The 25,743-nt window shown below is 39.1% G+C and overlaps 2 protein-coding genes and 1 long non-coding RNA gene across 3 annotated transcripts; 1 reads left to right on the top strand and 2 right to left on the bottom strand.

Moving 5' to 3' along the window:
- Positions 1-236: 236 nt before the first annotated feature.
- LOC135619091 (bZIP transcription factor 29-like) lies at positions 237-2,440 on the bottom strand. The gene is made up of 4 exons (XM_065120730.1): positions 1,116-2,440; positions 904-1,036; positions 698-782; positions 237-624 (listed from the first exon to the last, which is right to left on the bottom strand). Exons 1-4 carry the CDS (start codon positions 2,237-2,239, stop codon positions 410-412), a joined length of 1,557 nt encoding a protein of 518 aa, XP_064976802.1. The 5' UTR covers positions 2,240-2,440; the 3' UTR covers positions 237-409.
- Positions 2,441-16,153: 13,713 nt separating this feature from the next.
- LOC103993196 (NAC domain-containing protein 37) lies at positions 16,154-20,334 on the top strand. Its single transcript, XM_009413165.3, has 4 exons — positions 16,154-16,269; positions 18,602-18,767; positions 18,892-19,163; positions 19,607-20,334. The coding sequence occupies exons 2-4, from the start codon at positions 18,614-18,616 to the stop codon at positions 20,168-20,170; spliced, it is 990 nt and encodes a 329-aa protein (XP_009411440.2). The 5' UTR covers positions 16,154-16,269; positions 18,602-18,613; the 3' UTR covers positions 20,171-20,334.
- LOC135618189 (uncharacterized) lies at positions 20,001-21,119 on the bottom strand. Its single transcript, XR_010488941.1, has 4 exons — positions 20,968-21,119; positions 20,850-20,889; positions 20,214-20,359; positions 20,001-20,136 (listed from the first exon to the last, which is right to left on the bottom strand). It is a non-coding gene; the product is annotated as an uncharacterized LOC135618189 (long non-coding RNA).
- Between the last annotated feature and the right edge of the window lie 4,624 nt (positions 21,120-25,743).

A 25,743-nucleotide genomic window follows, 5' to 3' on the forward strand; every position in this document is an offset into this window, starting at 1 on the left:
TCCTATTTTATCGAAGACCTTTAATCATAAAGAATTACCTCCGGAACTCTACTCTTAGAATTAATTCGGAGTTTATAAAGTCAATTAATAAATAAGATGGATATAATCCAAAATCACAATGCGAAACGTGCATCTTTTGTTGGACCACAATCTCATTCTAGCTTTCACAAACTTCGACAAAAATACATAGATTTAGGACAACCTATACAATTCGAAACCTTTCAGCATGGTTATGATTTAAAGAATAGGTCAATTTCCATAAAATTCATGTACTAGTCCTCCCAAATAAACCAAATCTCCTACACCAAACACAGCAAATCTTCATTTACACAATTGCTGGAAGAAACAATTAAACAAGCCACCAATTACTTTCTTCTATATATGTAGAAATTCTCCCTTGTTGGTCAAATTACTGCTCGGATCTGGAATCCATTACCGTGTCATCCTGTTGTTTCTGTAGTTGGTAGGGAGGCACATGTGCACGTTGCAGCTTTGACTGCAGTTGATACCTCTGAGGATCCATGGATGCTTGTTGATTCAAGCTCTTGGAAGGATGACCATCAGCAAGCCCTGTAGCAGCAAGCTTCAGACGCTGCACTTCTGCGGTCAGAGCCTCGTTCAGAGCTGCATAATGACACAACAACGGATTGGTTAACATCAGCTCCCAGACACCAATTTTGAAAGCGATAGGCTTTACCATCTCTCAGTTGCGCCTGCTGGTCCATAGCTTGAAGACGAAACCTCAGCTCGTGGTTCTGATTTGTGAGCCCAGCTGAGTCTCTCTGCAGATAGGAAGAGAATGGATGTGTAGATCAACTTTTAGACAACCTAAAGCAGGAGGAATCCATATTTGCTAAAACTCTGTTTTGGGGACATGGAGGACAAACAGAGAACAAATCTCACTTGCAGAAAAGTCAGCTGCGTTGACAAATTGGTGGTTTCCGTCTGCAATGTCTGCACCTTGTGTTCCAACTCTGCGATGTACCTCATCTTACGCTCTTTGGAACGGGCAGCAGAATGTCGGTTGGCTAATATCCTGAGACAGAGAGATCAAGTTAGCCGGAGATGATGGGAGAGAATTCATGCACAAAATGTTTTCTTTGAGTGTAGAAAACCTCTTGACGCGTTTAGGATCGGTCATTGCCATCTCGACGAGCTTCTCGTTCTCCATGATCTTCTTCATCTCTGCTGCAGTAAAAAGGCCATTGCCAAACTCTAAGCTGAAGGTGTTGGGCGCCACGTCAAATGAATTGGATTTAGAGCTCTGCCTCGCTCGTAAACCGGGGGAAGGCAGCAGCTTTTGCGGCTCCTCCTCGAGGTTGAACTTGCCCATGAAACTGTCCATCGAGAAACTCCTACAGTGCCTAGAGGTCGCCATGACCTGAGCAGGATCACCTGCAGCATTTCGCTTCAGCCCGCCCTTCAGATGTTCTTTCGCTTTGCTATCTGCTTCGTTCTCGCTACTGTCAGCGGCATTCGTCTTGGATCCGCTGTCTCTGCTGTTCAGATCCTCGCGGTTGTCCTCGGAGGAATTTAGCGCATCGAAGCCATCCAAATTCATGTAAGCGTTGAACAAGTCATCGCCCGAGACGGCATCGGCGTCCAATCCGACGTCCCAGTGGTTCTCCAGCTTCACTCCCGCCACCGTCAGCTTAGCAGAGTCCAGAAACCCCCCGGCGAAAGGGGCGGCAGTCGCGGCCTGCACGGGCAGAGACGGGGGGAAGAAGGCGGACGGGACGTCGCTCTGGGAGCGCCGGTGCGTCTTGCGAGGTGGAAGGTCATCCCTTTCCTGGGCGGCGGCGGCGGCGACGTTATTGGGCGGGAGCGGCGGGGAGTGGGAGCTGGGAACGTCGTGGTCGTCCATGGAGACATCCGCTGATACTGAGTCGGAGAGGGAGGTGGTCGACGAGGAGTCGCCGCGGCAGATCAGGGTCGGCAGTGAGTCGAGGGAGAAGAAGGTCGGTTGGGAGCGGGAACGGGAGTGGTGGCGGGCGACAGGTGGCAGCTGCTGCGCGGCCACCGCCAAGGGCGGCGAGCGAGGGGGGAGGGACGGCAACTGGGAGCAAGGGGAAGCGGGAGGGACGCCTGGGCGCTTCCCACACTCGGCGCCAATGTTGGAGTACGGCCCAATGGCTTGCGGAGCATTGGGGTTTACATGGTACTGCTGCTGTTGTTTGGAGACGGACAAGAATGGGTTGCCCGGCGAGTGCTTCATCGGTCCAATGCCGGTTTCATCCATGCCTTTCGAAGCTAAAAAAAAGAAGCGGAAGAGGAGAAACGTGAGGAGCTCAAAGGAGACGGCGATGCGGCCGTCTAAAGAGGGCGACCCGTTAAATGCTGGGGAATGGTGGCAGACTGGCCCGGTGATGCGACACGCCGCTTCTATGCTCCTTCCGTCTCTTTTTTTATCAGAACGGAAGACTCGAGAGACCGAGAGAGAGAGAGAGAGAGAGGGGGGCTTTTAGAAGCTCGCACATGCCAGCACACCCCGTGACCGTGTGGGCCCCGGACGGCATGTCGCCTATGACTGAAGGCGTCGTCGTGTCGTGCCTGCACTCCACCGGCGGTGGTGAATGGATCCGTTCAAAAGGGCAAAAAGAAAGAAGACGGAGATTTGAGTCTCCCGAGAGAGGCGGTGTGAGGGTGCATGTCTTAGGATTCGACCTGATACGGTTTGTAGAGTGGCTCTCACATTGCTCGACGTGGGTTCGAGACTCCATTTCTGGTCATCAACTTGCGCCTACGGAGACGTGGTTCCACGAATGACTCCACGAATTGGTGCCTTACTTAGACACACCAGCGGTCGGGGTTGCCGTAATTACTGAGTCGGTGAGTCAATACAACGTGGGTTGACCTCGACAAAAGGCGCAGCGACGGTTTCGAGACCACGAGGCGGACGGTGGGGTGGGACCGCCTCGTCAAGCGCTTCACGTGGCTGTGCCCGGGTTTGCTTTTCCCGTACTGAGCGACCGATGCTTGTTCCAAAGTGGCGGCGACGCGTGTCCGCTACGTCTCATCCGGCGAGAGCAGCGTCCCGAACATGTGCACCGCTCGGGGCTACCAGCTTCGACAAGACATCCGCCGAGCCTCCGGCTGGTTAACGGGTCAGGGCCGCCGCCAAGTTGCCACGCATGCTCATCTCCGTCCCTGATCAAGAATTCAGAACAAGAACCATGCAAGTTATTAAAGTTGGCCAACGCATAGTTACTTACGCGCCTCCTTTTTAGCTGTGATGACGCCCTGAGACTCGTAAAGTTGGCCAACGCATAACCATGCAAAAGCACCGCAAACTCGTCATTATTCTCCTGTTCTCGGATCATTAAGCGCTCAACCACCGACCTTTGACTGCAAGAGTACCAATTAAGAGATGTGATGATATTAAGGACACTCATCGTAGAAGCTATTTATGAACCCAACCAATAGCAATAAAACAAGTCCTAATATTCATCACAAGCAACCATGACCAATGCGTCACGAGTGAGACGATACGAAAACTGTGAATCCCACTCGAGCGTGATCGATGTCGTGGAATGCAACGAACGGCAGCGAGTAAAACACGGGAAACGACTCGACGAAGTGTAAGAAAGATCCAACCGTGCCATCAGCTACTGGAACTCACTAAGATCAATTACCGCTTCGTTAACCGTAAATGTAACCGCTAAAACATTTTTGAGAGCATGCAATTACACTACACAAATATGGGCCGAGTTAGCAACCGTTCAACATTATTCTGCCAGAATGTAAACCTCGGTAAAATGATTTAACAAATAGAAACAGTGATAGCAGCCAAACTAATCTGGGGATGATTTAGTGACTTCAGTAGTCATTTGGCTAAGAGTTGTGCTCCTCGAGAGAGACATGATACTTCGATTAGCCGTTCATCATCCTCGCCGACCATCTTCTTCTTTGGCGTAACTGTTTGCCGCTTGCATTATTCTGTCTTTGAACAATGGTTTGATTCGTTGGCTAGAGTTGTTGCGGGATGAACTCTCCGGGAAGTAACACAAAACAAAAAAAACTCTTTAAATAAACCGTTATGTGATAGTAGATAATATTTTCTCAAACTATATAAGGAAATCTCTCACTCTATACGAGGAAATCTCTCTATTCTATTGAGGAAAATCCTCTAATCTGTTAAGAAAAATCTTCTCTCAACTTATATAAATAGAAGAGCGACATGTGAATACAATTAAGCTTCTTCACTTCTTCAATAATTATTCTTATCTTTTATTATTTTCTTCACTCTGAGTCCAAACCTATGATAATACTTTAAAGAATATTACATATTATAAACCTTTCTAGAAAACACAAAATCTTAAAAATACCAAAACTGAAAAATTCACCTATAATTAATGTGTAGTTGGCAATTTTGTCATTGGTTGCATATGCTTAACTAACTAGCGCTGGTAAGAAAAATTGGTAGATCAGTCAAAACTTACCATTCTTGCTTGTGGTAAGCAGTCAGCTGAAAACATCCACATATGGAAGTGAGATTACTATCTCAAAATACCAAAACAGAATATCTTTCCACGTCATCTTGATTACTATCTCAAAATCTATACACCTGCATATATGGTCTATCAAGAAAAAGTCAACTATGTTTAACTCGTGACAAAATCCAACGATCAGAGCATAGCCATCAAGAAATATAAGTGTCAATTTAAGGATTTAAAAAGCATAGAATAAAAGTATCGATAATAAGATTATCTTTATTATTTAGTTAAAAAATAAGGTTAAGGTTCACTTTAGCAAATATAATTTTGATCATCGATACTTAAGCCCTTATGGTTTACTTATATCTAAAAAAATCTCTATATTTAAAAAAACATAACATATAAACCTCCCACGTCAAGTTTGAGTTAACAGACACTAAAAGATCTATTTTAGCACCTGTAATTTTGGTCATAGACTACTTAAGTTCTTATAGTTTGGTTTATGTCTAATATAACTCATACATTTTTAAAAATATAATATATAAACTCCTTCCGTCAAGTCTAAGTTGATAGACATTAGAGTCTACTTATATGACATGTTGACTCACAATAAATTATTAATATAATGATATGTGTAATTTAAGTTTTAAAAAAATCTATTTTATCAAGGAAGAGGAAGCAGTGGAAATCATAGCGACGGGCGAAGATGGAGAGGCAGAGATAGGTTAGGTCGGATGCGGAAGTGAGGAAGAGTTGGACTACCACGTTATAGGCGTGACGGGTAGAAGCATAGGAGAGGTCGAAGTATGAGGTAATTGAAATGAAGATGCCTAAGAGAAGGAAGAGGGACTAAGAGACTATTATATGCCTAATGTCACAGTGGTTGACGCACATCTACTTAAGGCAGAACCAGAAACTCCTGAGCTTATCGTTAGTACGAGAAAGGCTACGTGTGAATGACACCCTAGTAGGGAATAGCAGCTCAGTGCTGCTAGTGGTCACTTCTACGATGATACCTCCTCCCGTCATTATTGGTGATCTCTATTTTTTAATTTAAAATATATATTTTATTATATTAATGGTTTATTGTGAGTTTGCATATCACATAAACAGACTCTAATGCCCATTAACTTAGACTTGATAGTGTTAGTCATATGTGCCCTGTAAGCCAATCACATAAGTGATGGCACGTGAGACATAATACATATTTTTTTCTTATTATATTTTAATATTTTATCACTTTATATTGTTATATATATATATATATATATATGCCCATGAATATGTGCAATGAGAATCAGATTGTGATGATATTATGATAATGAGACCGATTCACTTTTAAACACAGACCCTAAATAATCCTAATCATAAATTACTCGAGAGGGAAATCAAGATAATTGAACAAACTGGTGTGTTGTATATCTGTTTATATGATGGAGGTAGTTTGCCTCATAGTTGCTCGTGTGGGGACACTAGGGCTATAGTGCAAGTGCTCATTGGAGAATGAGTTTATTGATTGATCCGCTCACGGAATGTTAGATAGTTGATGATGCCTTATTTTTCAAACAACGATTCCACCATCCCAGTGGTATATATAGTTCTAAGACTTGAAACACTATGGATGTTATGTATGAGTACTCCACTCTTTGATATCAGACTTATAGGTTTAGAAGTTCTAAATTTAGTGTCATCGAGAGTGGTAGCAAAGCTTACGAGGGCTATTGAGTGTCGATAGATAATCATTAATTCTCGATGTCATGAGAGGAACATCTCATGTGTTCTTGCTCAGACAAATCCCTAATCATGATCGTTCGGATTAAGAGAGAAATAGTTCTCTAGGAGAATCCAATTAGAGCGAGACTCGAGTAGAAACCGTATGGGTCTGACTAGATAAAGAGTTCTTTAGATGAATAAGGGACTATAAGTACGTGGCAACTGAAAATAGATAGGTCTAAAGGATCATATTCCCCTGTATCGTCTGGGGATTGTGACGTAGTGATATAGTACATCCACAATCGATGAGTCGAGTGAATTATTATGGAGATAATAATTCATCGAGATAGAAGGAGTTCTGATATGTATGACTCATGACTAGCTCGATATTGAGCCTAAAATGTCACACACATATGGTAGATGTTGCAATGAGTAGAGATTTAGATATGAGATATCCGTCGGAGCACCTATCTTATTGGATATCCAATAAGCCCCTAAATTATTAAATCATATGAATGAGATTCAATAAGAGCCAATGAGAGATTATTGGATAGAGATCCACTAATCTAAGAGGCTTAGGTAGTTTGATGAAAATCCAATACCCAATAAGGTAGGATCCATTAGAGTTAGGTAGACAAAGAAACTTTATAAATATGAATGAATCATAAGCTTATAGGTTAGAAGTTTCTTTGGTTGCTACATCCTATTCTCCTCTCCCCTTTTCCTTCTCATATAGCAAGTATAGAGATTTGAGTGTGGATCATCACTAGAGAGGAGGATGTTTGACCTCCTTCATCATCTCCTACAGATCTGTAGGGATTTAGGGATATACGATCTCCCTAAGTAACACAACTATCTCACATGTGGTTTTCAGTTTCACGGATTTTGCACATCAATATTAGCATAACAATGAACACCTTTTTGAAATATTTGGAGTTTTTGTTTTTGTTCTTCTATTGTGCATGTGATATTGCCCCTAGATTTTCTATAGATAGAAGGAGCTTATCTACTATGTTTTTGAAAATATAAGGATTATTTTAAATATGAGCTTATTTTAGCTTAATTGGCCCATAACTAAAACCATACCAGCTAAAATTAATTATTTTTAAAACTTAAGTTATATATATTATTATATTAATAATTTATTATGAGTCAACGTATCACGATTTTAATGTCTATTAACTCAAATTTGACAGAAAAAATTTATATAGTATATTTTCAAAATATACAGATTATTTTAAACACAAGTAAATCATAAATATTTAAATGATCCATAACAAAAAAAAAAACCTTAACTCAAAAAAATAATAGCTTGCTATATGAAATTCATATGAGAAAGACAAATAAGATTTGGTTCATACATAAGTTTATTAAAAATATTACTAAAATTGATTTATGTTGAGTTAATCATCATTACAAAATGAAATGATCTTTCCTTGTGTTGGCATGATCAGCCAGATGTACTAAATCTCGAGTGGAAAATTAATTTGCCACAAGAATCAATATCAAGAATCAAAATTTTAATTGTTAATTTACCATTCGCACATCTTGCTATTTAGAGCAACAGTCACGGATGCAAAAGTGGTGCTTCCAAAAAAGTTCATGAGCAAAATCAATAGAACAAGTAAACATATGTTGTTAATCTGAGTGCGCAAGCATTTTCACTGGTACCACAAGCTCATCAAACTCTTCCGCAGTGAGCATATTAAGGTTCAATGCAAACTCCTGCAGAAAAAGGGGGAAAGTTTAATGAAATTTCAACAAATAAGAAAAACACAAGTAAAACACTTCATGAGACTAAACTGTGCTATTAACCCAACAACCAAGGGTTCAAAGACACAAGCAGCACCAACGACTGCAAAGAACAATGGACAATAACTTACCATGTCTAAGTCAACATCAAATAGAAATAATGCACTATGTAATAATTCAGTGAGGAAATTTACCTGATGTGACAATTTTGATATCTTTTGGTGATTTGCTTTACTCCCTCTTCCCTTTTATAACATATCAATGCAAAGCATACGATATGTCACTATTTTCTCTTATTTTTATGTCTTCAACTACAGTAATGAGGATGAAATATATTACATTTTAAAAATCATTTTATGGATTTTCAAGCAGCAGACCTTTTTTCCTACTTATATATCTGGGCAGATGTAGCTATCTCATGATGTTTCAATTATCCACCAATGCCATCTGCTAACAGTCTCGTTCAACGTTCTCGGTTTTTACCGGGTTATCTCTGCATTGGTGATCCACTGACTTATATATTAGCCTTTTTGTGGCTTCTAGGTTGATCATCAGCAACAAATTAATGTTTTCTTCTCTTCTCCTTTCTTCAAATCTATTTATTCTATCTTGTTTGCTCTTTCCCTTTCGTCAGCATGTTATGCCGCCGAGCTGGTGGCCTGTATCGTCGTACCAGCGAAGAGCCAACAAGCATTCTTGGCCTGAACAAGTCCCATTGGTTTTCTCTGAATAGCTTGCACATATGAAGCTTTTGCGAGTCGAAAACTCGGTGTTTCCTGCCGTGACCGAGACGAAGAGAACGCGCTGGCCGTGTTGTGGGTAGATAGTTACCCGATCCTGAACGTTGGTTCGCTATCGGACGGTTAGTAAGGGTTTTCATTAGTCCACACGCGTTCTCGAGCACGGGATCTTCGGAGATGGCGACAGGCTGCGGCGTGGCACTATCGATGTACGCGTTCGCAATCTCAAGTCATTCGGATCGGATCCGATAAAGATAATGGATCCAAAATGAGGATACATATCCAATTCTTAGGCCCTTCCTTGATCTGTGACCGTGGCCTGACTCAATTGAACCATTAATAGGTCTTGAGGTCAATGTTCTCAGGTCTTGACCCATTGTTTAGTCTAGTGCTGGGCCGAGACCCGATAAGACTTGATCCGGATACCCATGTAGAAATCGATGTGGACTTGATTCAAGTCAACCTATACGGGCGAGTCATTTAATCTGAATTGTTATAACTCAACTACTTCAACCAGTGATTTTTTTTTTTAATGTAAAATTTGAGACAAAAAGTGGTAAATTTTTATGACTCGATTAAATTAGAATAAGATATATTAAATATTTAATTGAATTCTGATTAAAGAGAGTCTGTATGTTAAGAAATCTTAGGAAATAATTTTATAATTATTTTTTATTAATATAAAATATATTGATTATGAGGTGATTTATTCTTACAAAAATCGCTAAGATTTTGAAGGTTTCCCGTTTCACACTCGTCAACCAACACTGATTGCTACAGAGAATGGACGCACGAGAAGATCACCCACCGAACCCATGAGCTTTTCCTAATGGCAAATGAGAAGCCATGCAAAAAATACAAGAAGGAAGGTCGAGCGAGGCAGTGAAAGCACAAAAGGATAGCCATTTCTCTCCAACATGAGCCCCCACACTATCAGCCATCAATTCCTTGCGCATTCGCCAGCATGCATGCAGTGGCCGCTAGCTCGCCAACCTGCGCCCATCATGGCGGCCTTCTTCCGTTCTTTCTCGCCATCAACTCAGTGGCCCAAGTGGACTGCACACGCATTCCTCTACTTATCATTCAAGCCTCTTTTACCCCCCGTAGCCGTTCACATCCATCCCACTGATAGCAAGGTAAAGCTGTGCACCGCATCATCCTCTCCCACCTTACCGATCGATTGCAGAATCCAAACCAAAGTGCACGGTGATTACTCTGGGCAAGCCATTAATGACAGCTCGGTCGGATGACGGACTTGTCATTTGAACACATCATCGCTTCCAGTTTACATCCAGTGAGGGCTGCCTTTCAAACATCTCAATAATATGTGAACCACAGTCCACGCAGGGCAGCAATGATAAGCCATGCCCTAAAGAGAGAAAGAAGCTTGAGGGTCACAAGCCAAAAGGAGGAAAGGGGGGGAGGAGTAGAGACGAAGTGTGAGACTCGAACCATCCATTTCCTTTTGGCCATTTCACCAACCATCATCAAGGAACATAAAGAAGAACAGGTGTTGGTGAATCCTAGCACAACTTGAGCCCCCATGTGTCGTCCCCTTAGGGAGAGTGGAACAGTGAGAAGGTGGTGTCCACGGGGATCTAATCTTTTGAGGGGCTTACGCAATGCTTTATTTGGTTTGGTGAGCTTATCTTTTCACGTAGGTGTGCGTCTTCGATGTGGGTAGTGCAGTAGAATACTATGAATAGATAATTCTGGCCGGTGTCCCTCTGCGGACCAGGGTCAGGTCGCCGTCCCTCCTATCCTGGGTCGGACGCGTAGCGGAAGGAAGGGAGGTGGCGGGGCCACGCCGTGATGATGAGGTCCGGCTCATGATCGGAACGGGAGCTGGCCGTCCGACGTGGAGGAGATGCCAGCGACGCTCCGGCGCCGCCCCACTTCCGCGGCCTTCGGGCGCCTCACTATCGCTTTCGCTCTCTGGCTTGGCCAGGAAAGGACGGTTGATTGCACCAGCTTTTGCACCCGCGCAGGCTCTCGGCATCATGATGTGTGATCTACCCAGAGAAGAAAAAGGAAAAGGGAGGAGGAGAACATGGATAATGCTGTGGTACACATGCTGGTTAGTGAAGCCAAAGGTGAAGAGAGAGATTGGCAGGGAAATGATAGGCAATGAATTTTTGATGGAAAGGTAGAGAAAATAATATGTACGCCTTCATACATCTTTTCATCGATAAGTTGATGTGTCAAAATCACTGCTCCTTCCCAATTCTACACTCCCTTTGTTTCTAATAGAAAATTGAGATCTAATACCCAATTATAATGTAAATTACTTTTTTCTTTCAACGAGAAATCTTAAAATGTGGTGGATAATACATTAATTTTATACTAAGCTTTTGTTGTGCTAATATATATATATATATATATATATATATAAACACAAACCACATAACTATATTCGCAGTGATTATTGCAATATCTTAAATCGATCATTTATTTTCTTTATTGAACATTTTCTGATTTACTGTAGTTTTAGAAGATAATCTTCACGTTTCAATAGTAATTAAAATAGTTAGATAAAGCTGCACACTACCAAATTAATAGGAAATAAATTTGAAAATGAAATTAAAATCTCTATTTGATATTGACATATGATGTTTGAAAGTGGTGCAGCTTTTGACTCTAAAGTGATATGTAGGTGAGTGTGTAAAAGAAGTCTCAGCAATAATGAGATGGATCCTTTGAACAACAAACACAAAACCCTTAGATCTCACTCCCTCATCTCATAATAATATAATTTGGAGGAGATATACATAGCTCATGTCCCATGTAAAGGCATAGTAAACCAATGGAAGATGAAAATTTATAGTACTCCACATTGTCTGATTTGACTTCCAAGTAATCCTTGGAAACTCCAATTAATTTGCTGGATTCCTCCACTACACCACCTTCCAATTACAATTCAAAGAGTTCCTTCCATTGGACATTATATTATATATGAGAAGACTAGGTAGAGAGATACTTCAAACTTGTCATCAAGTAATGTATCTCTTGTTTTTCTTGTACGTGAAGTCCTCAACCAATGGTATGACCCACCACATATAAATATGTATATATATATATACAATGTGATGTTTGGGTATTAGTTTTGTCACCATTGGCTGAACCCTTCCTCAAGGGACATGTCTCACACAGAATAAAACCATTTCTTTGGGTTTTCTTTGATCCATTGGGTGATGATGTATGCTTAGCTTTAGGGCTTCGAGGACGCTTTACCTGTGCCATTCTTTTTATCTGAAAGCTTTTAGATATTATAAGGTGACCAGTGGCCAGCTTACACTGAACGACAATGACAAAACTCTGCTGATAAGTTGTGACAAGACTGACATCAAATGGCTCACGCCGTGTTCTTGCTGAAAGCTGCATTGCTGTCTAATAAACATGACACCATCTCGGTCGGCAGTGCCGCCAACATCGCTCACTGCTCTCTGCATTCTGCTGCCCTACCACTAATCTGGAGTTGATGATTCAGTAATATATGAACACATTAATTAGTTGATATGAAAACAGTGCAGGTTAATTATATATTATCCTTATAAGTAACTATCCTTAATATTTTTATTCTTATATTTTAAAAAATTATATTAGTATTCATACTTAGTAATTTCGAGATAGAGTCAATACGTACTTAATGGAAAACCTTATCGTATTTTCGTCAACAAAATCGACGACTTGAGTAGAAACGAGGTTAAATTTATCACTTGTATAAGTATATGGATCCTAATATAACTTTTAAAAATACGAGGATTGAATGTTAAAAATAATTAATTACATAGGATAATATATAATTAGTCGAAATGATGTTAGTTTTGTTATCAAATTTAGTCCCGCATCAAATTGAATTATTTATTATTATTAATTTAAATTTAAATATTTTTAGTAAATGATTCATGATATGGAGATAAAGACGAAGATACTTACTGTGAGGCTACAACGTTGGATCTCATGAACATCATCCTATCTAATATAATTAAAACTATGTTGCTACTACAAGATATAGAAAATGATAGTTATGGGTGAGAACAAGCTTTTGCTCGTGGCATTATGATCATGTTTGGGATGGAAATCAATTGTTTTAGAGACTGAAATTATTGGCTTTAACCCCATAATAAAGCTGAAATATAAAATTAGATGAGGATAAGTATGACTATAACTTCATAATCATTCCCTATCATAAACTTTGTTGACTAATAGTTGTCCCAAAAGCAAAGAAATGGTCAACCTCTATGTCAAGAAATGTATATCATTTTAAATATGAAAGAACTAACTTTTCGTTTGGTCAATCTATCTTTTTGATTTTTCTAATAACTATTATTTAAGGATGATTGTGACATTTGACCATAATTTTGATGACACTTAAGGATATTTGGGAGGAAATGCTACTATAGTTAAGTCAAATCGCCATCTCAAGCATAATGCAATTAATACTTGGGGTTGCACATATTTGTGTTATTTACTAATAGATAGATGCTAATAAGAAAGAGTTTTTTTTACGTGTTAGTCAAAATTTTCAGTATATTTCACCCAAAAGCTAATATTTAATCATATATTAAGTTTGGGATATTTTGTTAAGCACATTTAAAGTCGCTATTGCTAACTAATCATCTAAATCATATTGGGTAAGAAGAAGTAACATTAACACTTTGATTATCTTTTTATGTTACTATGATAAAGATAAAGTTAGAAACATAACTCTCAGAATCCAATAATATACTAACTAAATCAAATGTCTCAACAAAGATAAATTCAATACATATATATATATATATATATATATAGAGAGAGAGAGAGAGAGAGAGAGAGAGAGAGAGAGAAAACGTGGGGTATGTACTTCGGTGAGAATAACAAGTTAACGGAGGGACAAGTGGCGGGCCTTCGGTGCTCTTCACCATCATTCCCCAAGGTTTGAGGCCTCTCTAGCTTCGTAGGCTTTGAGTGTAAGAGCATGGTCAAACATACATTGTATTGTTTACATTATGGGAATGCCATCCCATGGCGAAGAAAGAACAAAATAATTGATGATTCATTAGAGTGGGATTTGTTCTTGATAGGAGGATTATGGTTTCCTTCTAGGGAAGCCATCATAACATATGTTATGCTTTACTAGTCTTTAATTTCAAGAGTCACATAATATTTGTTATACTTTAATATCATGCAATAAGATTATTGTTGATAACCACTCTTTTGGCCTTAGTTTCCTATCTTGATGTTGGTCTTTTGTTCATGGAGATGTTGTTAAGATAATTCTCTTGATTTAATGTAACAAAATCATAAGTTTTAGGCTAATGGGACTTACATATATATATATTTACCCCTTGAAAACAATTAGAACACCACAATTCTCTTTTCTTTCTTGCTTTTATTACACTTCAAGCAAAACAAAAGGTTACCATGAAAAGTTTGTGGGTGAGCCAAAAAGAGCATGATATAATAACACATATGAAATGTATAGAGCTACATGAAAAGTTGACTGTTGTAGGGTTAAGGGGGCATATTCAACATTGAGCACGTTAGTGTCTTCTTCGTGCGAGTCAAATGATGCCCTCATGACAAATCTTAATGGGCAACCTATGTTTTATAGGTAGCAAACCTTGAGGGTTATATTTCCACAATATGCAAGTCATTAAAGATTTAATAGATACCGGTTAATTAAATTTCTACAATGTCTTTAAATCCTTGCTACTCTTAAATATCAATTATTTAAATTTTCAGTTCTTGATCTAATTTTGTTATGATTGATAAGTATTTTTGAGATTTATAGAGCTAATGTCGTTGGAGGACAAGGAAGCCTAGTATGAAAAGCATTCTCGAAAGAAAAAAAAATTCTCGAAATTATAGTTTGGTTCTTCTATAGATATCTCATGTATATTTAGATCTTGGGTTGGGGGGGGCGGGGGCGGGAGGAGGAAGAACAAGATGTGAGGGATACTTTTGATGTTCTAGAATTTCTCTCTAGAGAAGATGCTATCTAGTATTTCTAAAAAGCGTGAGAAAAATATGTAAATTCTTTAAGATTTATGAGAGAATATGCAATAAGAGTCATGCTTGAGAGGGGATAATATACGGGTATTGTAATTGATCTCACAGAAGAATTTGATCTAATCGACTCTTTGATATGTTCTTAGATGATTGATCTCTCGGTTTTCTTTTCATTTTTGAAAATCTCTCTTCCTCCCTAACAACTTTCAAATTTAAGCTCGACAATTTGTCACTGTTTCCTCAAATAATGTCACCTTAAATCTAGACTAGACTCAATTCCTACCTCCAAGCTCACAAAATAATCTCCTCACTTTATTAATCATATTATATTATATTATATATATATATATATATATATATATATATATATATATATATATATATATATATATATATATATATATATATATATATATATATATATATATATATGTATTAATCAAGGGACATCAATTTTATCAGAAACAGGTTGAATTGGTTCTTACCATATTTGTATTAAAAAAAATAAACCGTGATTAAGTAGAATAGAAAGCTTTGATCAGTATATTTTAATCTTTATTAGAAAGGATGAATACAGGACACAAAACTTCATTTGGTATATAATCAATATATGTAAACTTACCTCTGTAGTCATAAGATCAATGCTACTAGTCTTTAGTCTTCTATAATAATAATAATAATAATAAAATAATTTACCTACCGATGGAATTGACTTGGTTGAGGCTATTCTCAACCAGACCGATCTTAGCATTGACTACGAATCAAGACAAAGAAAGTTTGACCCCATTAAGATCCATGGATGAGTAAAATGTGGATTCACCAAAGAGAAAAAGGTGAATTCATTATCATAACAGGTGGCAAAGTATTCCCCATTGTTAATGTGTATGCACAACACTGACAAAGCTCTCATTCGTTGTCAAAATGGTTAATCATGCTTTGCTTTGAGCATTCATTTCTTCTACCACCGAGTAAAGCTAGGCATTATCAGATTAGTACAGCCAATGAGGGGGAGAAGCCAAAACATGAGGTGCACAACGTGAACCAACCAAGCTATACAGAGGTGTGCACCATGGAATTGATGGAAACTCACATCTGTTCTGCTCTCATATCGAAGCTTGTGCCCATCTCCTTGTACGGTTCCTCCCCACAACTTTACAATCTGCAGGCAATTATCTGCGTTGATGTCAAGCGATTACCACCTCGAGATGGGATGGAAATGGCACCCCAGGGGGAGGGAAGCGAAGAAGAGTCTTGTATGATAAGATAGCTGAAAAGTACCTGAGCCGAAGAAAGAGAGAGAGAGAGAGACAGATGCTGTAAAGAGGAATTAAGAGAGAAAGGCTCAAACTCAAAGGGCTGGGAAGGTGGTGAGAGAGAGAGAGAGTGACGTCAACCACTGGGGGCAGGTCCTTCATTCCATCAACCCACGCGCAATCGATAGGTAGAGGAGGGGTCCTCGCTTTTTTATACCCTCTACCCTCTCCTTCCTCCTCTTTCTCTTCTTAACACACAGCTCCTATCCCTTTCCGCAGCGCAGTGCCTTCCAAGAGTTCCCTCTCTCTCTCTCTCTCTCTCTCCTCTTCATCCTTCTGATTCAGTGCAGAAGAACATCCCTCGCCGGTGACAGTGTTCCGAAGGTGCGTTATTGTCCTCGGTCTGAATCCCTTGATACGATATATCCATCGGTGTATCATCTTTTGGATGCTTCTCCTTTTTCTCTTTCTCTTCCCAGATGCCATTTTGACCTCGATCGCCTTCAGTACAATGGTCTTCTCCATGTCAGATTGTTAAGATCGATCTGTGGTTCTGTGTCTCAAGAACACATCTTTTCCATTGCTAGGGTTTCACCTGCGTAGCTTCAGATCGTAGGTCTTTAACCTGTTAGGCTAGATGGATCATCTTGTGTTGTGTTATGTTTTGTGTGGAGCTGTTCATGTTCCTCCGCACACTATAATTAGAACTAGCAGGTAAAACACTTCCATCTTAGGGTTTCAGATGTAGCATTAAGCATCTTATCGATGGGTCTCTATCCAGTGACGATCTTCATCAGGCTAAAGCATCTGTCAATTCAGACCTTATTATGGGATCAAGAATTGTATGAACAAGCAATTCACTTTTAAGCATGAGATTGCACTCATGTTGACAATAAACTCCTATAGTTATAGATAGATTTTGAGACTAACACATGTTCCAGATAAATGAGCTATCTGACAACAGAACAATGGAATTATGGAACTAGAAATACTGATGCCATGATGCTTCCACTGAGATCTAGGTTTTGTTCAGCTTTAGAGTTTTCCTTTTATGATTTCTATTGTCCTTGCAGCTGCTGTTGATGCCTATAATTAGTGAGGATCTCATCATGGTATCTCTCTCAAGAAACATTTAGACCTTGTTTGTCTAAGAATCAAAACTTACTACAGGAAGAAGAACTTGTATTTACAATATTAAAGCTGGTATCTTTTTCTCTAAGTAAAAATCAATGCTGATCTCTACCTTCCTACAAAGTTATATATTCACGTGGTTATCATTTCTTTTTTTGGTGATCTCTGGTACTTCAAATCTTCCTGTAGAAGCCATAGATTTGTTCTTGTGTGTGTATCATAGGCACACATAATTCTTGTCATAATTAGCTTCTCTTACTGATCCAGTCAGCGGTATGCATTATTCTTCTCTCTTCTCTGTGGTGAATTCTCCCATCGTCTGTACTTGGAAAATGAGTAGCTCTCACACCCGAAGAGACTACGCCACTGCAGAGTCCGAAAGGATGAAGGACCATCAGAGGCTTTCTTCCTCACGATGCTAAGCTGAATTGTTGTCGACGACGGTGTTCGGAGTTCGTTATGCTGCAAAGAGGCCAAAGGTCTGCCATGGAATTCCAAGACAAGGGGACAAAGGAGTCAGTCCTCGGAGAGAGAAGGTTCCTTCTCTTTTAGTCACTCCATGGCAGGCCTGACCTAAGAAAGGTCTTCCTCGCTCCCCCCCACTCCATTCTTTTTGGCTCCCAGACCAACTTTTCCTTCTTTTCCTTTTAGATCGCCCTCAGACAAGAGGCGCATGCTGTCTCTCCTCGCAAACGTCAGCCACTTGTCCCCATGCTCATGGGACCTCGAGCTGCACTCCTGTGCTTGTTACCCCGTTTTTGGCAAAGCTTATCTGCAGCAACCAAACACCATGGCATTAGTAATTATAACTCAATGCCGTCAGCAGATTAAGATAGTAGATGTGAACCTCTAGCCGCTCTTGTATTTCTCTAATCTTATATGGAGTCACAAAACGTGTAATCATCCTTCTAATAAAGGAAGATGAGTTGAATGATCTTTGTATTTAGAGCCAAATGATGGGAGTGGCCAATGATTTCTTATAGATTTGTCTGTATGCTTCCATCTAGTTTAGCAACTCCAATGACATTTTAGCTTACCTTTTATCTAAAACCACTGGAAACATTCTCCTTGGCTTGGCAAATCCAAGAAAAATACAAACTTAGCAAGTGTGTTAGAGGTCTTAATGATTGCTTGAATAAAAGGACAACAATTGGTACTTGTTTTCTTTTCTTTGCAGTGGTACATCTGCCTTCTACTCTTAGATGGTCCAGCTTACCACCATGTCATTTGCTAAGGAGTCCTCGCTTGTCTCTGCAACACAGTTTTCCTTTTTTTACCCTTGTGTTATTATATACTGCAGCAATGATTTTTTGTGGACTAATAGAGCACATGTTCTGGACGAATGATTGCCACCATTCTCATTCGAGGAACAGCATCATGGCCGGAACAGATGTGTTGCCTATATGCATCCTATAATATATAAGAGAGAGAGATAAATCCAGGCCTTCGCTCTCTCTCTCTCTCTCTCTCTCTCTCTCTCTCTGACTTCGAAGAGCGTCCTTTTAATAGTGTTGTCCTGGTACATGTCTTGCTGCATGTTCTTCCTCCAAGGGTCTTGAACGTAGTGGCAACGAATTTGGTGCAGACAAAGGAACCCATGGAATCGTGTGTTCCTCCTGGATTCAGGTTTCATCCGACGGATGAGGAGCTCGTTGGCTACTATCTTAAGAAGAAGGTGGCTTCTCAAAAGATAGACCTGGATGTTATCAGAGATATCGATCTCTACAGAATCGAGCCATGGGATCTCCAAGGTTAGCAGCTTTCACTGTGTTTATGTCTCGTGCTCAGCAAATAGCCTTCTTTTAATCTACTTTGCATGTAGAAATTAACAGATTGCGATGTTCTGTATGTTTTCTGTGTGCTCACTGTTTGAAGAACGGTGTCGGATCGGATACGAAGAGCAGAGTGAATGGTACTTCTTCAGCCACAAGGACAAGAAGTATCCAACAGGTACAAGGACGAACAGGGCCACCATGGCCGGCTTTTGGAAGGCGACCGGGAGAGACAAGGCGGTCCACGACAAGAACAAGCTCATCGGCATGAGAAAGACCCTCGTCTTCTACAAAGGACGGGCGCCAAACGGGCAGAAGACCGATTGGATCATGCATGAGTACAGGCTCGAATCCGAGGAGAACGGAGCGCCACAGGCAAGCTGAAACATCACCCTCACCTTGTCCTCCTCCTTTACGTTCATTTAGCTCACGCAGGCAAGCTGAAACTTCATCTGTTTTCTTGAAGTCGCCAAGAAGAAACGAAAAGAAAAGAAAAGAAACGAATGGTGAAAGAATTGTCATATAGTTTCGCAAACAATGCCGAAAAGCAATCATCACTTTGTCTCTAACTTTGGCAGCATACAGAAAGCACCTAAACCTTTTCCACCGCAGGAAAGACGTTCTTTTTCCGACTCTAAAAGAACACACCTTTAAGCACAAAACAGAAAACTTTTCTTGGTCACTGTGTATCAAAGGAATCGTCTCATCTATCGACTCAGCTGCTTGTATTCCTCTCAGCGTCGTTTCTTCTTTTAACAAGTTATTGATATGCTGCTCTGATATACGAATGAATGACACAAGTGATTTCGCATTCACAGGAAGAAGGATGGGTCGTGTGTCGCGCATTCAAGAAACGAGCCACTTGCCCTGCGAGGAGCGTGGCCGCCATTTGGAACTCCGGCTACTGCTACGATGAGCTCGACAGGATGAACTCCATGGTTAATCCGATGATGTGCCTACAGAAGCAACCCATGAGTTTGCAGTGCAAGCAAGAGACTGAATTCGAGGAGCTGCATCTCTTACACCCCTCCCAGTTCGTGCAGCTGCCCCAGCTGGAGAGCCCATCCCTGCCTCTGGTGAGTCAACCCAGATCGAAGATGACGGTGTTGGAGAAAGAGGACGAGCAGCAACAGCAGCAAGCGGGGATGTCGAGCGGCATGGGGAGTGTGACAGACTGGAGGGCGCTCGACAAGTTCGTGGCGTCGCAGTTGAGCCACGAGGGTGGCAGTTTTGTGAGCGAACAGGTGGTCTCGGATTTTGGTGTAGATAATGACTCGGAGATGGCACTGCTGTTGCTTCAAAGCGAGAGGGAAGGCTTCAACGAGTTCATCGGCTCAGGCGAACCTGACTGCGACAAAGGCATCTGTATATTTGAGCAATGAATCTACTGATGTATAAGGAGCAGCATAAGGTGTTTGATCCAACCCCTGCCATTTCTTCTTCTTCTTCTTCTTCTTCTTCTTCTTAATATGTAAGCTTTGGATTGGCTATCACTGAGCTTTTCTTGTATAAAGATTTAAATGAAGCTCCTTGCCTTGTTTATCTATACCTTTTGTCTCGTGCACGAAGATCTGAAGAGATATTGATAAGTATTATGAAAAATATTTACAAGAATTATGAAAATTGGACAGAGGAATAAATCATACAAACGCTAAGCCAAAAAATAATGATAATAAAGACAAGATAAAACAATGTCAGAGTACAAAGCACGCACGCCATAAATGCAAATTCAAGGGGGGCTTTGAAGACCTCTCAGAAAAAGCAAAACGTAGAATCTCTCGTACAAGAATTGTGGTACAGCTTATGGATTTATCATCATAGCAGAAACTTTAAAGCATATGTACTCCTGTCTCGTTCTTTTCCACAAGGAAAAGAACTTACCGGTCATCGGAGTACTCTCGAAAGCCGTGGCGAATAGCCGACGCGCCATCACCCTTAATCGGCAAATACAAAGAAAGGAAATGTGATTCGTCAACCCTAACAACATGGGACATGTGATTGATTCATCGATCAATCTGAGAATCCATCGAAACCAAGAAAAGGAAAACTAATCCATCTTACCAGCGAAATCGTGCGTCAGGACCAATTCCGCCCGCAATCTCTGCAAACAGCACCACGGAATGAGTAAGGGCCGGTGGCAATCGTCAGGGGCGACCTGATCATTGGACCGGAGGATTACCTGAAGTTCTTGGAGGACGGAGGCGTGATGGGGCCGCCGCCGCCGTCTCTCTTGGCACCTCCATCACGGACAATCTCGCACGGGGGGATGTGGGAAGCAGAGAGCGGACGAGAAGGGGATGTGCCGCCGGCCGGGAGGAGGGATGCGGTTAAGGGTTTGCTTTGCGTCTTTATTCGAATTGATCAAACCAAGTGGCCCGAGTCAGGATTTGTTCGAACCATTTGACTTGAGCCGGATCTGATCAGGTTAATACTAACCCGGATTGACGCCGATTAAGCTAAAATCTCTGGAGGGACTATACAATTGATATAAGAATCCAACAACGTATTAGCCTCCCGGTTTGATTACCGGTAAACCTTTCGAACCGACCGAAATAAGCCTGACATATTGGACCGAAGTGGTTTGTGGTTTATTTTCTTTAAATATCAAACTAAACAAGCCAAACCCCACTATATGGCAGTCATTCGACCAGTAAACCGGCCAAAAACCAACAATTGTCGGTCCGGTTTATCAATTTAACCGAACAGGTAAGGGATCGGACCCTATTAAGTATCTATTAATATAATTTCATAGTTCAGTTGGTTAAAACATCATTAAAAAATGCGAGAGGTTTTGAGTTCGAATCTCATTAAATGTAGTTTTGTTATATATTTTTATTTGACGTTAGTATTTCATTACCTTACGAAAATAAATATTATAATTTTGAATTAATTGAATCAGTTGACGTCCAAATTATCATTTACCATTATGAAAAAGAAATGTAATTGTTTTATTTATTTCTCAAATGGCATTCAAATTATCATTTATCAATAATGTTTATAATAAACTGTGCAAAAAAATTTTCATATTTAATTTTATTAATTATATCGTTTTAGATTCAAAATATCATTTAATCATTAATTTAATTTTTTTATTATTTGAATAGAAAGTTGATTCGAAATATAACTGAGATTCATTTTCGTATTTCAATCTTAATCGAAATGAAAATTCGTTTTACCATAAAGATGTGAAGCCTACAAAATTAACTCACGAGACATTTCCAACCAATACTCCTCCGATATTTAAATTTGAATAAGATTCGAATAATTTAAAAGGAATTATATGAATATATCTCTCGACTTAGTTTTATATGTTCGACATCTTGAGAGTCATACGAATATCATTTAAGCTGATATTAACATAAAAAGTAAATCGAGACTCTGAATTAGTTTATCACTTAAACAACCAAAATTTATAGTAAGGAGGAGAAAAATGACGGTAACCTCTACTTGACTCACGATCGGAGCCCTAACGATAAGCATGGAAGAACCAATCTCTTCTTAAATTCCAATCAATTGTAACATCTTCCTTGTTCTTCGATGATCTTCTTTTTCGAATCCAATTCGTCAACTAAAATGCAACGTTGCTATGTGGGATGATTGAAAGAGACACACTCATTTTTGGGGTGACAGCCGCATCAAAGGAAGCGGTAATCGACTCATTTCCTTTACTAAAAGCAAGAATGTGGCGGAGAAACCATTGTTGACTGACATTGATGCCTTGACCCAAAGAATATGCTGGCCATCGGCAGCGATGATGAAGGCCATATGGGGATGGAAATGGGCATGAAGACAGGCCTCTTTTGGGGCAAGTTGGACCCCATTGTGACCGAGAAGGTTGTCATAGGTATGATAGGGATTGCGTCGTTCTTGGTTGGATCGGAAGACCACTTTCCGTGGAATCGTCACGAGAACAACACCATGTTGTTCTATTCCTTAAATTATTATTATTATTATTATTATTATTTAGTATTAAGAGGAATCATCTTAGCTCGAGAATAGAAGTTCAAAAAATATTATTTGTGATTTAAGATTTAGGTCAAGTTGCTTTAGGAGAAGTTTGAGAGAAAATACAAAAGAAATTCTTTTGAGTTATAATTAACTCAACAAAACTCACTCATAATTTGATGTTGTTAAAATAGATTTTGATTCTTCCATTAGAATGTCAATTTAAAGTCAACCGAGGACCTGTTTCATGTTTGTCTCAAGTTTAATGTATGAAACCGTCCAATTAATCTGATTTGAAATGGTGTTGGATTATTAAAAAATTATGTCAAGAGTATACTCGACAAAAAATTTTTGATGTTTAAATTAGTTTTAGTTGTAAGGTATCGGTTGAATATCGTATCTTTTAAGTGTTGAATATATTAAAGCTTGATAATATGATATATAGGGAATGTAATCGAGAGAAACTTTTTATAGTGAGATTTTAGGATCATTATGCTTAAGGACATGATTTAATGGGACATTACCCATATTTATTGGCACCAAGTATTGTATTGAATTCAAAAGGCACAGTGAGGTCAAGAATGTAATTGTAATGTTCCAGAAATGACATTGTATCGATCAAATGGTGCGATCTAACAAGCCATATTATAATGAGATGTGATCATTCAATCTTAAAGTGTTGGCATATGACAGACATTACGATGTCGAAATTCGTATATAGTGAAAATATAGATTTTTCAATGAAGATAGACAAAAGGTTTATGAGTCACATGATTTTTTGGTATGTCTATTTTATTTAAGTATTTGGTTATTAATCTCTAATATTTCTCTTTTCATTTTGAGGTTTATTTTTTCAAGACTATTTCTCTATAAAATCTCTTTTCCTACTTAGTAATTTCTCTGAAATGATGAACAAAAAAAATCATCGATGAATCCAAATTAATAAAATGAACTCTTATGGTCATACCAATCATCGTATTCATACTTCTTGGTCTGCAAATATTAAAGTCGACCACATCTAAGGAAAGATCAGACAACATTTAGATATAAGACTGTATCAAGTTTAGCTTTATTATAAGGCTATATAAGGCCAATTACTTGACATAACTCCACTTTCACGAAATGATTTATACGTGCATAGGTGCCTCCATGCATTTGTTTGCAAAGAAATCATACATGGGCAGCTGATAGATATAAGAAGGTCGGATATGAGTTTTCTAACTTGATTCCTCTAACACTTAAATCATTATAAGACGATGACTAAAATAAAAAAAAAATATGATTACGATTATTATATCAAAAATAGTTTTTTATAGGAGGTGAAAGGGGCTGAATGTATTATGAAATATTCCTTAAGGGAATAACTAATAACATTCTCTTTTAGACTCACATCCATATAGATGGTAAAAAAAAAAAATTTATAATTATTTCTATTAGACTTATGCACACATGGATAGATCAAATGGACAGATTTTGTCTCTCTTATGTCAACTAAGTTGTCACGATTATTGACCGACAATGATTGATAAATAATATTTTCTCTATCATCGATATTTTAAGAAAAAAATTAATTTTTTTTATGAATATTACAAGTATTTACTTTCTTGTTCTATTGTTCATAATTGCTAGAGGTTAATATACATTGAACACTTCCCTAATATCTCAAACACAAACTATGAATTTAAATGCGGCATTATTCATATCCTGATTTGTACATTTTGATTAAAGAATGCGACTTGCTCATTATCCATCTCATTTTGTTTTTTTGAATGAGTAGGCCATGTCAGTCGATCACGACAAGAAACAGAGTCGATTTCTTTCTCCTTGGATTGATGTGGATATTTTAGCGTTATGTATGGGTAGGAACACTGCAACGTACGAGAAACAGAGAGATTCAATTAATGTCCCGAACTTTTATGGTACCAATTTAAAGTACAGACATCGACATAATTGCAGCAACAGAGCTCGTGGGTGCATAACTCTCTCTTCCTTGGGATGGCATGTCATTTTGGTTTGGGGTCCTTCCATTTCAAATCAGCACCTTTAAGCCTGCAACCAACCGCAGAGGTAAGTCATGATTGAGATGCAGTAAATATATGCTGTTCCAAAAACAATATAAAAGACAGCAAATTGGTATAAATATAATTATCTTTGAATAATTTTTTAAAAAAAAACTTTTTCTGTTTATCACATTTTTTTTTCATTTATGCTCATATGATGCTTTTATTTTTAAAAGATAAAATTGTCTATGGTATTCATCTTGTCAATCGTTGCATTCCTCTTTGTTACATTTCTCTTCATCACAATGGCATGACCCATGTGCTCAACTATCTAAGATACACTTGGCTTGACCATTTTTACAACGAGCTAACTTATCTCATCATTGTCCTCTATGACACTTTTGACTTCCTCAAGTGTGCTCGTATTATCGTTACGTGATTGTGCACTCATCCATTACCACCGCGAGGTCTCATTACCCTTCTTCTATTCCTCCACCTTGGCCTCCTCTCATATTTTTTTATTATTGCCCTCACCTCTCATTCTCTTTTCCTTTATTGTCCTTGCTTGTCCTCCTCATCACTCGTTCAAACTATCTCAAAAGGATTAGCAAGGATTGACTCGAGCAACAAAACATCTAGGAAGTATGATCTATTTAAAACAAAACATTGCACATAATATTGAAGTCAAAAAATAACACAATCACGAGCCATTACAGATACCTTCAAGGTCCGAATTAAAAAAAAAAAGAGACAAGATAAATTATGAGTGAAAGTCAAAAGTAATTTTATTTTTTAGAAAAAAAATATTATATGAGAATATATGAAAAAGTTAAATCCTTATATATATATATATATATATATCTTGAATCCTCACAACAGGCTTTATGTGATGTTGCTCAGTAGCCAAACTCGCTGTACTCCATAATATACCAAGAAAAGCTTTGGCTCCTTCCAGCAACAACAGGGAGCGTTCTCTAACTGACACCATCAACATGCGCCGGCCCCACTAT

The sequence above is a fragment of the Musa acuminata genome, chromosome BXJ2-8, assembly GCF_036884655.1.
Source record: "Musa acuminata AAA Group cultivar baxijiao chromosome BXJ2-8, Cavendish_Baxijiao_AAA, whole genome shotgun sequence".
NCBI lineage: Eukaryota > Viridiplantae > Streptophyta > Magnoliopsida > Zingiberales > Musaceae > Musa > Musa acuminata.

Excerpts from the sequence above, each read along its gene's own strand:
- LOC135619091 (XM_065120730.1), bottom strand. The coding sequence starts at position 2,239 with ATGGATGAAACCGGCATTGGACCGATGAAGCACTCGCCGGGCAACCCA. Across the intron at positions 1,037-1,115 it reads GATCCTAAACGCGTCAAGAG|GATATTAGCCAACCGACATT; the intron begins GTTTTCTACACT and ends TCTCTGTCTCAG. Across the intron at positions 783-903 it reads CGCAGCTGACTTTTCTGCAA|AGAGACTCAGCTGGGCTCAC; the intron begins GTGAGATTTGTT and ends TCCTATCTGCAG.
- LOC103993196 (XM_009413165.3), top strand. The coding sequence starts at position 18,614 with ATGGAATCGTGTGTTCCTCCTGGATTCAGGTTTCATCCGACGGATGAG. Across the intron at positions 18,768-18,891 it reads CGAGCCATGGGATCTCCAAG|AACGGTGTCGGATCGGATAC; the intron begins GTTAGCAGCTTT and ends CACTGTTTGAAG. Across the intron at positions 19,164-19,606 it reads AGGAGAACGGAGCGCCACAG|GAAGAAGGATGGGTCGTGTG; the intron begins GCAAGCTGAAAC and ends TCGCATTCACAG.